This window comes from Herpailurus yagouaroundi, unplaced genomic scaffold, assembly GCF_014898765.1.
Source record: "Herpailurus yagouaroundi ecotype Mexico unplaced genomic scaffold, PumYag 67375, whole genome shotgun sequence".
NCBI lineage: Eukaryota > Metazoa > Chordata > Mammalia > Carnivora > Felidae > Herpailurus > Herpailurus yagouaroundi.
Genome location: NW_024420192.1, coordinates 1,402,950 through 1,418,961, shown reverse-complemented (window position 1 = coordinate 1,418,961; position 16,012 = coordinate 1,402,950). Strand labels below are relative to the sequence as shown.

At 36.6% G+C, this 16,012-nt stretch overlaps 1 protein-coding gene and 1 pseudogene across 2 annotated transcripts in view; one reads left to right on the top strand and one right to left on the bottom strand.

Annotated features, from left to right (window-relative positions):
* ABCB7 (ATP binding cassette subfamily B member 7) overlaps positions 1 to 11,317 on the top strand; it is a 135,907-nt gene extending 124,590 nt beyond the window's left edge. For both annotated transcript variants that reach the window (XM_040467212.1, XM_040467211.1), the window contains one exon: positions 8,725 to 11,317. In XM_040467212.1, the coding sequence (XP_040323146.1) occupies positions 8,725 to 8,940 (216 nt within the window). In that variant the 3' untranslated portion in view covers positions 8,941 to 11,317. The remainder of the gene's footprint in view (positions 1 to 8,724) is intronic.
* Positions 11,318 to 14,721: 3,404 nt separating this feature from the next.
* The window catches only part of LOC121024927 (60S ribosomal protein L3-like), a 6,825-nt pseudogene continuing 5,534 nt past the window's right edge, over positions 14,722 to 16,012 (bottom strand).

Below are 16,012 nucleotides of genomic sequence, written 5' to 3'. Positions count from 1 at the left end.
AAGGGTGGGTGATGGGTATTGAAGAGGGCACCTTTTGGGATGAGCACTGGGTGTTGTATGGAAACCAATTTGACAATAAATTTCACATATTAAAAAAAATAAAAAGAATTCAGTAGAAAATGTAGACAATGCACAGAACATAAGATAACTTAAAAATATTAATATCAGATCATGGAAAATAAAGCATTTCTAAAATAGGGGCAAATGCTATTAAGAAAAGTAAAGTGAGCCTTATATGGCGTGAGTTCCACATATGTTGTTAAATGAAAGAACAATGGAAAATCTATGCTGCCATTTGCAAGAAGGATGGGGAAAAAAGGAACAAAGAAACTCAGGGTGTTCTTAACATCTTAATCGACTTCATTTTACCTGTCCTCTTATCCACTTCCCCTTTGGCAACTACCAGTTTGTTCTTTAATTAAGAGGTAGAGACTTCCAGTTCTAAAATAAATAAGTCACAGAAATGAAAAGTACAGCATAATACAGTCAATAATATTATAAAATGCCTTATGGTAACAAATGGTGACCACATTTACCATGGCCAGCATTGAGTAGTGTATACAATTATCAAATTACTATGTCATACACGTGAAAGTAATATGACATTGTATGCCAATTATATTATAAAAACTTGCAAAATACAGGGCTCCTAGGTGGCTCATCTGGTTAAGCTTCCGACTCTTGATTTCAGCTGAGGTCATGATCTCAAATTCCTGAGCTTGAGCCCTGCATTAGGCTCCATGCCATGGACCCTGCTTAAGATTCTCTGTTTCCCTCTCCCTCTGCCCCTCTACGACTCATCCTCTCAGATAGATAGATAGATAGATAGATAGATAGATAGATAGATACAAATTGCAAAAAAAAAAAAAATCTTAAATTGCTCTGAGAAAAATTTAATATCTAATGATTCATAATCTTTTGAGTGGCTTAGAGGTATGATCATGGATATTATTATTATAAGAAGGCTATTCAGAAGTGTCTAATAGTCTGATTAATATAAAATATACTAAGGCCTTTATTTTTTGTGTTTCAATGCCAAATAAACTCTTGGGAAAAAAAAAAAACTCTCAGGCAACATAAACTGAAACCAAAGAAATTGACTACTTATAGAGTGGGGAGAGAAAGGGGTAAAAGAGATAGGAAATGGAACATGACTCTCCTGATTATACTTTTTTATATATATTTTTTGTAGTTCGAGTTTTGATTTAAATTCCACATAGTTAACATACAGTGTAATAATTAGTTTCAGGAGTAGAATTTAGTAATTCATCATTTACATACAAGGTATGCTCACCACAAGTGCTCTCCTTAATACCTATCACCCATTTAACGCAAACCCTCGCCCATATCCCCTCCAACATCTCTGTTCTCTTTAGTTAAGTCTGTTTTATGGTTTGCCTCTCTTTTTCCCCCTATGTTCATCTGTTTTTTTCTTAAATTCCACATGTGAGTGAAATCATAAGGTATATGCCTTTCTGACTTATTTTGCTTACCATAATACTTTCTAAATCCATCTGTATCATAGCAAATGGCAAGGTTTTATTTGTTTTGATGGCTGAGTAATACTGGTGTGTGTTTGTGTATACATATATACCACATCTTCTTTATCCATTCATCAGTCGATGGACATTGGGGTTCTTTCCATAATTTGCCTATTGTTGATAATGCTACTATAAATAGCATCAGGGTGCATGTATCCCTTTGAACCAGTATTTTTGTATATTTTGGATGAAAACCTAGTAGTGCAATTGCTGGGTCATAGGATATTTCTATTTTTAACTTTTTAAGCAACCTCCATACTGTTTTCCATAGCAGCTACACCAATTGCATTCCCACCAACAGTGTAAGAGTGTACCCCTTTCTCCACATCCTTGCCAACACCAGTTGTTTTAGCCATTCTGACACGCGTGAGGTGATACCTCATTATAGGTTTGATTTGTATTTCCCTGATGGGGTTGAGCATCTTTTCATGTTTCTGTAGGCCATCTATACATCTTTGGAGAAAAGTCTCTTCATGTCTTTTTTGCCCATTTTTTAACTGGATTATTTGTTTTTTGGTTGTTAAGTTTGATAAGTTCTTTATACATTTTGGATACTAACCCCTTCTCAGATATGTCATTTGAAAATATCTTCTCCAGGGGCGCCTGGGTGGCGCAGTCGGTTAAGCGTCCGACTTCAGCCAGGTCACGATCTCGCGGTCCGGGAGTTCGAGCCCCGCGTCGGGCTCTGGGTTGATGGCTCAGAGCCTGGAGCCTGTTTCCGATTCTGTGTCTCCCTCTCTCTCTGCCCCTCCCCCCGTTCATGCTCTGTCTCTCTCTGTCCCAAAAATAAATAAACGTTGAAAAAAAAAAAAGAAAAAAAAAAAAAAAGAAAATATCTTCTCCAATTCCAAAGGTTGCCTTTTATATTGTTTCCTTTACTGTGCAAAAGCCTTTTATCTTGGTGAAGCCCCAATAGTTTACTTTTGGGGTTTTTTTTCCCCTTGCCTCAAGGAGACATATCTAGTAAGAAGTTGCTATGGCTGATGTCAAAGAGGTTAACTTTCTGTGTTCTCCTCTGGGATTTTGATGGTTTCCTGTCTCACATTTAGGTCTTTCATCCACTTTGAATTTATTTTTGTGTATGCTGTAACAAAGTGGACCATTTTCATTCTTCATGTTGCTGTCCAATTTTCCCAGCATCTTTGTTGAAGAGACTGTCCTTTTTCCATTGTATATTTCTTGTTTTGTCAAAGGTGGTTGACCTTACAGTTGCCGGTCCATTTCTGGGTTTTCTATTGTGTTCCATTGATGTATGTGTCTGGTTTTGGGCCAGTAACATCCTGTTCTGATCACTGCTGTTTTGTAATATAACTTGACGTTCAGAATTTTGATGCCTCCAACATTGTTTTTCTTTTTCAAGGTTGCTTTGGCTATTTGGGATATTTTATGTTTCCATACAGATTTTAGGTTTCTTGTTTTAGCTCTGTGAAAAATGGTGCTGATATTTTGATAGGGACTAAATTAAATGTGTAGATTGCTTTGTGTAGTATAGACATTTTAACAGTATTTGTCCTTTCAGTCCTTGAGCATGGAATGTCTTTCCATTTGTTGGTGTCATCTTCAATTTCTTTCATCAGTGTTTTACAGTTTTCAGGGTATAGATCTTTTGCTTCTTTGGTTAGATTTATTCCTATGTATCCTATGGGTTTTGGTGCCATTGTAAATTGGATTGATATCCTTGATTTCTTTTCTCTGGTACTTCATTATTGGTGTGTAGAAATGCAACAGATTCCTGTACCTTGATTTTTTTATTCTATGACTTGACTGAATTGGTGTATCAGTTTTAGCAATTTTTTGGTGGAGTCTTTTGTGTTTTCTGCAAGTATCATGTCATCTGAAAATAGTGAAAGTTTGACTTGTTCTTTGTCATGTTGGATGCACTTTATTTCCTTTTCTTGTCTGTTTGCTGAGACTAGGACTTCCAAGTATTATGTTAATAGTATGTTAGTAGTATTGGTGTCGACATCCCCATCTTGTTTCTGAATATAGAAGAAAAGCTCTCAGTTGTTCCCCATTGAAGATGACATTAGCTGTGGGGTTTGTGTGTATGGCCTTTTTGATGTTGAGGTATGTTCCCTCTATCCCTCCTTTGTTGAGGGTTTTTATCAAGAATGAATGCTGTACTTTGTCAAATGTTTTTCTGTAGCTGTTGAGAGGATCATATGGTTCTTATCATTTATTTTATTAATGTGGTGTATCACATTGACTGATTTGGGAATACTGAGCCATGCTTGCACCCAGGAATAAATCCCACATGATCATGGTGAATGATTCTTTTAATGTGCCAGTGAATTCAATTTGCTAGCATTTTGTTGAGGATTTTGGCATCCATGTTCATCAGGGATATTAGCCTATAGTTCTCTTTTTTAGTTGAGACTTTGGTTTTAGAATCAGTGTAATGCTGGCCTCATAGAATGAATTTGGAAGTTTTCCTTCTATTTCTACTTTTTGGAATAGTTTATGAAGAATAAGTATGAACTCTTGTTTAAAGGTTTGGTACGTTTCCCCTGTGAAACCATCTGACCATGGACTTTAGTCTGTTGGGGTATTTTGATTACTGATACAATTTCTTTGCTGGTTATCAGTCTGTGCAAGTTTTCTATTTGTTCCTGTTTCAGTTTTGATAGTTTATATGTTTCTAGGAACTTACCCATTTCTTCCAGACTGCCCAATTTGATGCCATAAAATTTTTCATAATATTATCTTATAATTGTATTTCTGTGGTGTTGGTTGTGATTTCTCCTCCCTCACTTGTGATTTTATTCACTTGGGTCCTTTCATTTTCCTTTTTCATACATCTGGCTTGGGGGGGTTATCAATTTTATTATTTTTTTCAAAGAACCATCTCCTGGTTTCATTGATCTGATCTGCTGGTTTTTTGTTTCTGTATTATTTATTTCTGCTCTAATCACTATTATTTCCCTTCTTCTGCTGGCTTTATGCTTCATTTGTTGTTCTTTTTCTACCTCCTTTAGACACTGTAAGATAGGGTTGTTTATTTAAGATTTTTCTTGTTTCTTCGGGCACCTGGGTGGCTCATTCAGTTGAACATCAGACCCGACTACAGCTCCAGTCATGATCTCATGGTTCATGAGTTTGAGCCCAACATCAGGCTCTGTGCTGACAGCTTGGAGCCTGGAGCCTGCTTCAGAATCTGTGTCTCCCTCTCTCTCTCTGCCCCTCCCCTACTCACACTGTGTCTCTGTCTGTCTCTCCCTCTCTCAAAAATAAACAAACATTAAAAAAGATTTTTCTTGTTTCTTGATGTGAACCTGTATTGCTATATACTCCCTCTTATGACTGCTTTTGCTGCATCACAATGATTTTGGACTGCCGTGTTTCCATGTATATTTTTTATTTCTTCTTTTATTTCCTGGTTGACCCATTCATTGTTTAGTAGCATGTTGTTTTGCCTCCATGTATTTGTGGTTTTTGCAAATTTTTTCTTGTGGTTGACTTCAGCTTTTGTAATGTTGTGGTCAGAAAATACCCATAGTATGATGTGAATCCTTTTGTACTTGTTGAGGACTGATTTGTAACCTAGTATCTAATCTGTTCTGGAGAATGTCCCATGTGCACGTGAAATGACTGTGTATTCTGCTGCTTTAGGTTAAAATGTTTTGAATGTATGTTAAGTCCACCTGGTCCAGTGTGTCATTCAAAGCCATTTTTTCCTTGTTGATTTTCTGCTTAGATGATCTGTGCATTGTTGTAAGTGGGGTGTTAAAGTCCCCTGCTGTTATTTTATTATTATCCATGAGTTAGTTTGTGTTTGTTATTGTTTTATGTGTTTGGTTGCTTCTAAGTTGGGGGCATAAATATTTACAATTGTTAGATCTTCTTGTTGGATAGACACCTTTACTATGATATAATGCTGTTCTTCATCTCTTCTTACAGACTTTGGTTAAAAAAATCTAGTTTGATACAATTATTGCTACTCCGGCTTTCGTTTTTTAAATTTTTTTAATGTTTATTTTTAAGAGAGAGAGAGAGTACGAGCAGGGGAGGGACAGAGAGAGAGCAAGACAAAAAATCCAAATTAGGGTCCATGTTCTGAGCTCTCAGCACAGAGCCCAATGCAGGGCTTAAACTCACAAACTGTGAGATCATGACCTCAGCTGAAGTCTGACACATTATTAACCAGCTGAGCCACCCAGGAGCCCCTGGCTTTCTTTTGACATCCATTTGCATGATAAATGTTTTTCCATTCCCCTCACTTTCAGTCTGCAGATTTTAGTTCTAAATGATTCTCTTGCAGGCAGCATATAGAGGGGGCTTGGTTTTTTTTTTTTTTTATCCCTTCTAATACCCTGTGTCTTTTGATTGGAGCATTTAGTTCATTTTTATTCAAAGTAATTATTGATTTGAATTCATTGATAGATATGAATTATTGATATTAACTTTTTGTTGTTTCTGGAGATTTTTTCTTTTATAGCCTTTGTCACTTTGGCTCTTTCTTTCCACCCAAGGAGTCTCCTTTAATATTTCTTCCAGGGCTGGTTTAGTGGTCACACACTCCCTTAGTATTTGTTTGGGAAACTCTATATCTCTCCTTCTATTCTGAATGATAGCATTGCTGGATAGGGTATTCTTGTTCTCATTCAGCATGTTGAATATATCATGCCACTCCCTCTTTGCTTGCAGTTTCTGTGGAGAGATCTGCTGCTAACCTTATTTGTCTTCCCTTGTATATTAAGGACTTCTTTTTTCTTGCTGCTTTTAGGATTTTTTTCCTTATATTTTGGAAGTTTAAGTACAATATGTATTGTGGTTTGCCTGCTTTTGTTGATTTTGATGGAGTTCTCTGTGCCTCCTGGATTTGGAAGTCTGTTCTCCAGACTAGGGAAGTTTTCAGCTATAATTTCCTCAAATAACTCTTCTGCCTCCTTTTCTCTCTTCTTCTTCTGGGACTCCTATGATGTGAATGTTACTACATTTCAAGGAGTCACTGAGTTCCATAAGTCTACTTTTATGATCCAAGATTTTTCTTTCCCTCTTTTGATCAGGTTCCTTATTTTCCATAATTATATCTTCTGTATCATGTATTCATTCCAATGCTTCTTCCATCCTTGTGGTCATTGCATCAAGTCAGTTTCAAATCTCGATTATTATATTTTTCATTTTGGCCTGATTGGTTTTAAGCTCTTTTATCTCTGCCCTAAGGAACTCCCTGGTGTCTTCTATGTTGTCTGCTGGCTCTTTGTCCCTAGAGAGGCAATACCACCTCTCTCAGATGGCTCCAAGAAAGGGGAGTATCTCAGGAGATCTTCAGATCATTCCATTTGCCCCCAGGTTACCTGCCTGCCTTCTCTACAAGAGCACTGCCACATCTTCAGAGCTCTATACCAGCCACATCAAGGACCTCTAAAACTTCAGTCTTTGAGCCCCACTGGTTGAAAAACCTCACCAAAGTCAGCCCCTCATTTTCCCAGTCAGTGCCTTTGAGGAAGTATTTTCCTTGTGTGATCCCCTGTGCACTCCTCTCTCGACTCCACTCCACAGCACTTGAAACTCATTTCTCCAACAAACCACATCTCCACACCTCCTACCTTCTACAGTGTGGGCTTCTCTTTCCCTCTGGTTGTACATTTTGTTTTGTCAATCCTCAGATCAATTTCTTAGATATTCAGAATGATTTGATAGTTATTTAGCTATGTTTGAGGGACAAGGCAAGCCTATTGTCCTCCTACTACACTGCCATCTTAACTCCTTTTTTACATTATTTTTACTTTTGAACCATGGTAATGTTTTTATATACTTAAAATATTGAAACTCAACAAGGATTGGGAAATATAGGAAGTAATTACAAGCAGAAAAAAGTGAAACTAACTGCATAACAAATTCATAACATAAATATGCAAATGAAAAACAATCCAAATAACTGTTGGACACATCATTTTGATTATTTAACCTCAGTGGAACATAAGACAAAAATAACTCAAAATTTGAACCTAATAATAAGTGTTATTGGTATTGGTATAGGAGTAGCCATTTTGAAACTATTTTGTGTATATTTTAAGACTGAGCTTGTGAGTAAATATATTGATGTTGTTAGAAAACAGTGGTCTTACTTGGGAGAAGAGTACAAATAGGGAATGAGAGAAGAGGAGCATCCTTGTAATGTTATACTGGAGCAGAATTATCAACATGAATTCAAGATGATGATAAAATTCCTAACTGTTCAGTGAAAAGGCCTAGAAAATAGGGGTGCCAGAGTGGTACAGTTGGTTGAACATATGACTCTTGATTTCAGCTCAGGTCATGATCCCAAGGTCATGGGATTGAACCCCACATCAGGTTCAACTGTATGTAATCCATGGGGTGTTTTGTACCAGTGAAGTGGTCCACATATACCAAGGTTGAGAACTACATTCTTCATAATCCTAGGGAATTAAATAGCTGAACAAAACAGTTCTTTTTTAAACTGCCTAGCTAGCAATAAAAGAGCCTTAAATTAAACACTCAGATGTGGGAACAAATTTTAGTTATTTTGCTTAAGGGTGTATTTGTAAAGGTCCTATAACCAGGAGTACCAGTAAAAGTGACAAAATTCCTTTTGTCTCCCAGCATGTTTAACAGTAGCTGTCAAGAGACTAATTGTAGATAAGAGTTTGGAATCTATACCAAATCTGTGCAATGTTAAGTTTAATATCCATTGTTCACAAAAATAGCTACTGGAAGAAGTAAGCTTTTCTTGGAGAAATCTTTTTTACTTTAAAGTACACATAAGGATTTCAAGATACTGTTTTTAAGTCCCTGTAATAAATAACAGTGCTTTTGATTAAATATTTACCAATTATAATTGCCTTTAAATTTTTTTCACCTTCCTTCCCTTCAAAATGAAAAATGGAACATTAGAATTTTATTTTATTTTATTTTTTATTATCTGTATTTTTTAATATGAAATTGTCAAATTGCTTTAGAATTTTATTTCTTTTGAGTGAAGTGGTTTACAATATATAGGATTTCATAGTTTTTTGTTTGTTTTCTGGGCTAATAGCTTAACAGTGAAGAAAGCATTCGTACCTCATTTTTTCTACTTGTACTATGGATGAGGAATTGGGAGAGGTATTTTAACGAATACTAATCCTTCAAAATCCTTAGTTAGAAAGTACTGTGTATTTTCAGTTATTATGCTAGTTATATGACCTTTTTCTATGTTTCTCTTGCTTTTGGTTTTTAGGGTAAGATAGCTGAACGTGGTACCCACCATGGTTTGCTTGGTAACCCTGGCAGTATCTATTCAGAAATGTGGCACACACAGAGCAGTCGTGTACAGAACCATGATAACCCCAAATGGGATGCAAAGGAAGAAAATATGTCCAAAGAGGAGGAAAGGAAGAAACTACAAGAAGAAATTGTCAACAGTGTAAAAGGCTGTGGAAACTGTTCCTGCTAAGGTGCATGAGACATTTTTTTGACACATTTGCACTGAAGCAGAATTGTTTTGTTAAAAAAAATCCTACATTCCCATTTTCTATAATTGTTCATTTAGATAAGATTTATTTGAAAAGGAATTTGAGTTTTACATCTTTTACAATCTGTTTAATGTGACATCTATATTTATTCCAAGATTATTTCCTTGTTACTGCCTTAGTTGTACCCAAAACATAGTTTTTGTTACTATTTGACTTTACCCCATTTCCATTTTTTGTGGCCTAATAGCCATTTGATACCCATAACCAGATGAATTATATTGGCTTCCAAATTTTTGTAGTTTTTTAAATCTCCTTTATGCTGATAATTTAGATGGAAATTATCAATTTCTTAAACAACAAAAGAGGGTAGTTTCTCTGCCTCCCTCCCCACTGAAATACTACAATTATAGAAAGGGTGTTTTTAAAAGTATTTGCCACTGGGTATCTTTTGGAAGAAAAACCTTCCTTAATTCTCATGTATGTGTGTAGAATGTTCTTCATCATTAACTGGCATTCCTAGTCATGGGAATTTTATTTTTTCATCAAAATGAGGCATTGATTTTGTTTTGAACCAAAATTTATACCATTCTCTTTAAATACTTAAAACCCTGATGTAACTTGAGAGTTGTCATCCTGGGAATATCTAAAAAGCTTAGGAAGTTAATTGCCTTTTTTATTTCCATCTTAACTATAGTGCTTTTGCTGTCTAAAGTTATACAAACAAAAAACTAAATGGAATGTATGCATGCACATATGTGTGTGTGTGTGCACATGCTCACACATGTAGATAAAGCAACAACCACTTAAAAATTATTAATGACCTTTAGGTAAGTAGGAGAAGATTTATGTATATGTACTCTAGGTGATCAGGACTTGAATCTGTGTTGACAGTTCAGAATTTATTACAAGATTTTTCCCTTCCTTTTTCAGTAATGTAATGAGTTCCTTTAAGTGTGACATAACAAGGAAGAACCCAAACAAAATAATCAAGTTTTACCTGCTAGAAGTAATGAATAAAATGTTGGTAAATATGCACTTAGAAGCTCCTCTGTTTTCCAATTTGAATAGCTTCTTTTATTTTTGAAGAAGCTATTATCTGTTCATAGGATTAGAGGTGTCTCTAGACCATTGGATCATGTGGTCATTAACCAGTATTAATGAAAACTTGAATTACCTGAAAAACACAGTTATTGTAAGGGCAATTAAATAAATCTTAAATATTTTTCTCTTAACTTCATCATATTAAGATGGTTCTATACAGTGAAATAATAGACAAAATGAAAGAAAACCTTCCTAGGATGATTCACTAAGAAACATCAAGAAAAGGGGCATTTATTATAGCATAATAACTTTACATTACAATATTGTATATTCATAATTTTACATTACAATACATATTCACATAAGACATTATAAAGTATAAATTTTTAAATCAGTGTTGAAACTATTTTTTAATGGATTGAAATGAATAATCTACAGTTTTAGAATATGGGCTCTAAAAATGGAGCAAGATGATAGGGTTTTATTCCTTATATTTCTTTTTTTTAAAGATTATATATTTTCTTCCTAAGGGAATCCCAGCTTACAACAATTAAGCTGAAACTAGGGAAATTTGGGAATCATAGAAAGGGAACCATAGAAATCATTTGAGCCAAATGCCTTCCTGAAGGTTTTTAACATAGAAATATCTTGGTGAGCAGATAAGCTGATTTGGAAATTATTGAACAGTTCATGTCTAAGGGTCAGCTGTGAGAACCAGAAAGAGGCCTTGGCATTTGGACAAACTGAAAGTATGCATTTACGTTTCCTCTACAGGGATCTGCATCTGTAATACACCTTAAGATAAATATTTTGCCTTTTCCCTTTAGCTGTTGACAATGATTGGTTTGCACAGATGGTTAGTTTAAAAATAAGTTTTGCTTTAAGGGCAAGATATTTAAAGATTTATGATTACTTGGTTCTGGCTCACTTTGTCCATATTGCCATCTTGCTCTCATTCTTCCTAATTGCTGGATGTGTCCATGAGTGGCAACTTTTGCCAATATATATTCATAATTTATATATACCTTGTAGCTTTATCATAGGATATTCTGTTTTGGATTAGTAGTTGAAAGCTTTGAAATATATTTGCATTGGCAGTTTTCTTAAATTATATAAAATCCTTTCTCCCCCTGCTTTGAGTATATAGATTTTGAATATAAACTATACTAAATGACAAGATTAAGTCAAATAAACAGGTTAAAACTGATTAGTAAGACAAAACTACTCAGAAAGAGAGGCTCTTTATCACAGTTTTATTGTTATAACAATTTGTGCAGATAATTATTACTAAATAAACTATGTCTTTGTGACTAGAAATGGGTGGCCCAATGAAGCAACTCTTTTCTGTGGTGCATAGGGAGAACTGACATTTTGTCATTCACACATTCGAAATAAGTATGGATAATTAATAGACACTCTTGGGGGTATGGCCTTAGAGCCTTATGCAGAAGGTGACAACTTGGACTTGTCTCAGAGAGAAAGTAATTGCAGAATTCATAATATGGGTAAAATGGTAGTAAATTGTAGTGCTTTCACTTAGCATTAAGCTGTCATATTTTTGATGACCAATCAGTGAAAGGCAACTTTCCGTTGCCCCAAGTTTTTCAGTTCTAATGGTTAGAAAGGAAACCTTTGGGGTGAAGAAATTTCTTGACTGTAAAGCATGCATTAAGGTAACATTTTGATTAAAGTTGGAAATGAAGTGCATGTTTTAATTAAAAACAAGCAGGAACAGTTTTGGTTTAAAAAACACAGTGGATTATTTTATTATTTCCTATTCTCACACAGCTACAGAAGAATGTTTTTTTCACTGATTACTTTCTATTCCATTTCTACTTCATAAAATCATAGGATTTTAGAGTTGGAAGGAATGTAGAGGTCTTTAATACAATTTCCTTTTCTACAAATGAGGAAACTGAATTTCAAGAGAAGTCACTCAGCTTGCTAGAGGCCAAGTTGGAATGAAAGTCCTGGCTCTTGACACCTCTCCATTTCTCTTTTTGCTGGACCACATTTCCACTTAGAAGTTAAGTTTAAAAATATATTGAAGGGTGAGATTTCCAGAATGGTGAAGTAAGGAGCTCAGTAGACCCTCTCTCCAGAAAAACAATTTAACTATTTGGAATTATTTAAAAAAAAACAATCATTTACAGTTTCCAGAAAATGTCCAAAGGGCATATAGCAATTAGAAAAATACTGATTCAAGAAAGCCTATTAAATATCAGTAGGAACAGCAAGAGTGTGTGGCATTTAGAGAATTACCTGCATATCCTCTACCATACCAGGTCTATGTTACAGAAGCTCTACCTTGGGTGCTCTATTCTCAGCAGCTATGGTGAAGATCTTGGGAGGAGGTAGGAATCCTCCCCCCAGCTCCCACTCTGGGGCTGTGGTTTCAACCTGGCATGAGTAGCTGCCTGTATTTCTTATCCCCTCAACCCTGTGTTGCAGAAATTTATTCCACACAGGCACAGCCAAAAGGAGTGGTGATCCCTTCTACCACCAAGCCTCCATTCTTTGAGTGGAAGCACTATTCTGTGTGCAGGCTGAGAATACTGAGGCCCTGGTTTTTTCCACCCTAGCTTACTCAAACTTTGGGTGTTCTACTCAAGGAGGAAAAACCCCCAGAAAACCAGGGACTTCCACCATGCCCCAGTGCCCACTCATAAAGTGGTGGTTTTACTCTAGGCCCCTTACCCCCAGCTTCAGTTCAGTGGTGCACAGCTTCTTTCTAAGTGGAAGGTATACAGTGAGGACAAAGAATTCCACCACTCTGCCTGAGGGAATTGACTTCATTTGAAACAGCATGGAGAACTCTGTCCCTAAGAACATTGTCAAAAACGAGATTTTGGTGGAGAGCAATTAGGAGGAGCTGGTGCAAGCAAAGCAGTAGAGCAGCCAGAATTTTAATAAAGAGAAACCAAGAGGAAACCAAAAAGAGCCCTCCTGGGAGCACAGTCAACTCAAGATTGAAAAGGCTGTATGCATGTGCTGGGCTATACCTACTCAGGACAATTAGAGCAGAACATGGGGCAGACTTAAAAGCATTTCTTAATACATGCAGACCCATCACACAGAGTAAAAGCTTTGCTGGCACAGGGAACTTGACCAGACACTGAAGAATAAATTGCTCTGATCTAGAGGTGACCTTTAGGAACACAAAAATTGCTCTGATCTAGAGGTGACTATTAGGAACACAGCCTTAAAAGTAAAATACACATCCTTGGCAATCTGGAAGACTATGTATTTGTGTAAAACTGTGCTCTCCAGAACAGAGCAGGAACCTCCCAGCTACTAGTCCCTGGTTGAATGTGGGTCAAAAGAAAACCCTCTGACATATAGCAGCCTCCAACCACATGCATGTCCAAGAGTAAAGATCTTGCCAACAAGTGCATTATGCCCACCCAGACACAACCCTTAGGTAGCTAGACTAAAAGAAATAACATCAGCCTGCGCACTGTGGAGCAAATAAACAACCAAGCAAATACCAATCCCCCAGAGGAGGAGGATCATTATCCAGGTTGTTATAAGATACTATTGTAAAATGTCTGCTTTATAACAAAAAACTATAAATGCAAAGAAACAGGAAAGCATCACCCATACACAAGAAAAGCAGGCAATAAATGCTACCTTAAGGGGCACAGATGGTGGATGTTGCACACAAAGGTTTATCAGTAAAGAAATAGACATTATTTTAAAAGAACCAAATAGAAATTCTGGAGTTGAGAAGTAAAGTAACTGAAAAGAAATTTATTACAGGAGCTCAATAGTATGTCTGAGCTGGCTGAAAAAAGAATCTGCAAACTTGGATCAATAAGAGATTATGTAATCTGAAGAACAGAGATTAAAAATAATGAAAAATATTTTCGAGAAATGTAGGACACCATTAAGAATACCAACATATTCATAATGTAAGCAGAGAGGAAAGGAGAAAAAACATTCAAAGAGACGGATGGAAACATCTAAATTTGATGAAAAACATTACATGCCAAAAAAGATCAACAAACACCAATTAGGATGTTCAAAGCTAAAGATAAGGAGAAAATTGTAAAAGCAGTAAGAGAAAAATGACTCCTTACATGCAAGGAAACCACAGTATGATTAACAGGTAAAGTTTCATAAGGAACACTGAAAGCCAGAAGACAGAAGGATTTACATATTCAAATTTCTGAAATTTAAAAACTATCATCCAAAACTCTCATTCAAAAGTCAAGTGAAATAAAGATGTTATAAATATTTATTTATTTATTTATTTATTTATTTATTTATTTATTTATTTTCAATATATGAAGTTTATTGTCAGATTGGTTTCCATACAACACCCAGTGCTCATCCCAAAAGGTGCCCTCCTCAATACCCATCACCCACCCTCCCCTCCTTCCCACCCCCCATCAACCCTCTGTTCTCAGTTTTTAAGAGTCTCTTATGCTTTGGCTCTCTTCCACTCTAACCTCTGAGATGTTATAAAAAAAAAAAAAAAAACATTGCTAGTAAATATGTATTACCCAAAAATACAAAGGAAATTCAGGCAAAAAGCAGGTGACACCAGACAGTAATCCAAATACACACACACACAGCACCAATAAAGTCACTCATTGTAGATATTAATAAAAGACGGTATAATTGCATGTTTTTTCTTTCTTTTAGGAGAGTTTACTTTTTTCCCCACTGGAAAATAATGTGTATTGAGATCCCACCAGCTGTACAATCTGCTCCTGACATTAAGCTCCTTCTTCCTTTGCAGTTCAGTCTTTCTTAAGTGGTCCTATAAATGCTTTCTTCTCCACAGTCTGGAATTAGCCATGGCCAAACTTGGTGATGGTAACAATGAACTTAAGATCAGTCTTCTCCAGGGCCCACCATTTGGTCTGCACCAGCAAGGACTTGAAGAGAGTAAGCACTTGCTTCTTGGTTCCCACCACACAGCATGACAAAGTCTCTGGTCACTTCACCTTATAGTGGACAAAGCTAAGAGGATTGATGCTCTTGTCAGAGAGATCATAATCAGTGGAAGCATTGTTCTTAATCATTTTGCCATCCTTGATGAGTTAGCCCTGGCCAATCTTGTAGATCTTTTTGTTGATCTCAGTGTGGTGATGATGGTAGCCTTTCTACCTAGCCCGTGCCACAGAGAAGGCCACTCAGGCAAGATGCCATGCCCAATACAGCCAACCTTGTGCAGCCCCTGGTGGGTCTTGCAGGGTAGCTTCTTGATGTGCCAGCAGCTGGTGACCTCTTTGTAACCTTTCCATTGGTGATACGAATGGCATCTATTATATCATTCTATCCAAAAACTTGGTTCACAGGCAGCTGCTGCTCAGCTTCTCAGCTACCGTACCTCCGTTCACCTGTTTCTCCATGAGGTGGACCTTCTTCTGGCATAGAGGCAATCTGGCATGTGGTGATAACACAGATAAGCTGGTGGTACTTCTTCATGCTGTTGAAGTCCTGCTCTAGCTGCTTCTTGCCATCATCATCCTGCCACTTCTTGCAGTTTTTAGTGAAGGCCTTAGAATTATGCCAGTTTTTATAGAAGTGCCTTCTGCACACCTAATGGATGTGCTCAGCAAAGATGGTCTTAAAAGTGTGGAGGCATTGAGGGGTTTCCTCATAGACCATGATGCCCACAACCACCATGGGTGGTGTCTCTGCAATGGTCACAGCCTCCATAACTTCCTTGTTCACCTTGGATCATGGCCTGTTGACATCCCGCACAATGTGAGTCTGGCCAGCCTTGTAGCCCAGTAAGGCTGTGAGGGGGACAGGCTTGGAAGAGCCATCCTTGGGAAAATTCTTCACCAGCAGAACAGCAAAGGCAGCCTAAACCCAGCAGAAGAAGAGAAATAATAAAGATCAGAGCAGAAATAAATATAGAATCTAAAAAAACTGTAGAGCAGATCAACGAAACCAAGAGTTGGTTTTTTGAAAAAATAAACAAAATTGACAAACCTCTAGCCAGGCTTCTCAAAAAGAAAAGGGAGATGACCCAAATAGATAAAATCATGAATGAAA